The following is a 1,606-nucleotide window of genomic DNA, read 5'->3' on the forward strand; positions in this document are numbered from 1 at the left end:
CAAAAAGAACACTTCGGGATCTATTCTGAAGCATAATCTGTCGGTGGTGGGAGACAGCCTGCACAGTGACAGAGTACTAGTCTACAAGGAAAACCAGTTATTATGACTCATTCAAATTCACATAACAATCACCAATGTCAAAGATGAATGAATGGAGGGTCTTTAACAACTTCTGAAGTCTGAAATTAATAAAAAACATTGTGAAAGTTGGCATCTCAAAAGTGACTGATATTATTGACCCATCATTATTAGAAATGACACCAGAGGCTATTTTTTTAAATCCTCACAGTAGTCCTATATGGTAGAAATGGTTTTGGTTTTTTTTGCCCTGGAAGCCTCCATTGATGGCATAGCCCTAGTTCATAGACGCTCAAGAAGCATTTGTTTTTGTTTTCTTAATTTTTCTTTCTCGTCGTCATTCTCGGGGGCCCGGGGGGGTGGGGAGGAGAAGCCGTGGTGGGGAGACAGAGGTGTTCTACTAAAAGAAATAATAAAGAGAGCGTTTTTAAAGAACTGACCGTGTATCTTCATGTGTGCGTCACACAGAGCATCTTTACACAGACAGGCAGCCTTAAACAGAGATTTGTCCGTGAATGAACATTGGGGGCTCCCCTCTCCCCATTGGGGGCCTTGGCTCTCACCTCTGAAGTAGGTGGTCACACACAGATCCAGTGGGGGGCTCTGGGGCGGGTCAATGTTGACCGACTCTACGATGACTTGCAGCATCTCTGGGCCTCAGCTCCTCCTCGCCTTCCTCTTGGCAGCACTATACTGTACTCGCTTCTTGGAGCTCACGGTCCAAGCCTCTCCCTGGACCAAGGGAGCACGTGGAGCTCTGCATTCGCTGCCTAGCAACAGGAGAATCGGTCATAGTGAGCAGTGGTTCTTAGTTCTGGGGAGGATTCAAAAGGAATGAGAGGGGCAAGAGAGTCTAAACCAAGTTCACTTGAGGTGGGTAGGCCTGAAGGGACAGCAGGTCCCACAACACTCCAAAGGCTCTCCGTTCTTAAACGGATGTTTAAGATTTCTTCCCAGGGCAAGGATGCAAGCCTGGGAAGTCCGTGTGTCCCTGCTGTGTCCTACGGAGGGGCCCGTGATAGTGGGAGGGACTCTGGGGAGGAGGCCAGAATGGAAAAGGATCACAGGAACAAACACTAGCGAACACAGGCAAGCAAATGCACGAATTTGTGGGTGAGCCCAGGGCCCTGGTTCTAGGCTGCTTTGTACGAGATCATTTCAGGAGGAATAAAGATGGGGCAGAGCACCCCGAGGTGGGGAAGATGGCGAGGAGCAGAGAGAGCCTCCTCCCGGGCTAAAGGGCCAATCAACCCTTTAGGGAAAACCCACAGGGAACACCCACAAACCAACCAGTTGCTGTGGCGTCGAGTTGGCCTCCCGGTGAAGCCGTGGGGGTGTCGGGGTAGACCTGTGCATACCCTACAGGGTATGCACAGAAGGAGATCGCCAGACCTTTCTTGTGAGAAGCATTTGGGTGGACTTGACCCCCAATCTTCTGGTTAGCCATTGGGCATGGTAGCTGGCCGTGGGAAAAGGGAGGCAGTGAATGGACAGAAAGCCAAGCCAAGGAATGCCTACAGCCATCAGA

The 1,606-nt window shown here is 50.2% G+C and overlaps 1 protein-coding gene and 1 pseudogene across 1 annotated transcript in view; both read right to left on the reverse strand.

The window, feature by feature from the left end:
- Positions 1-726, reverse strand: part of FER1L5 (fer-1 like family member 5) — a 62,608-nt gene extending 61,882 nt beyond the window's left edge. Inside the window, exon 1 of the mRNA XM_045283836.1 lies at positions 661-726. Within this exon, the coding sequence (XP_045139771.1) occupies positions 661-726 (66 nt within the window). The remainder of the gene's footprint in view (positions 1-660) is intronic.
- Positions 727-735: 9 nt separating this feature from the next.
- Positions 736-1,606, reverse strand: part of LOC105978791 — a 22,804-nt pseudogene continuing 21,933 nt past the window's right edge.

This window comes from Echinops telfairi, unplaced genomic scaffold (genome assembly GCF_000313985.2).
Source record: "Echinops telfairi isolate 266 unplaced genomic scaffold, ASM31398v2 ScPeMD7_7467;HRSCAF=8505_1, whole genome shotgun sequence".
NCBI classification, from domain to species: Eukaryota; Metazoa; Chordata; class Mammalia; order Afrosoricida; family Tenrecidae; genus Echinops; species Echinops telfairi.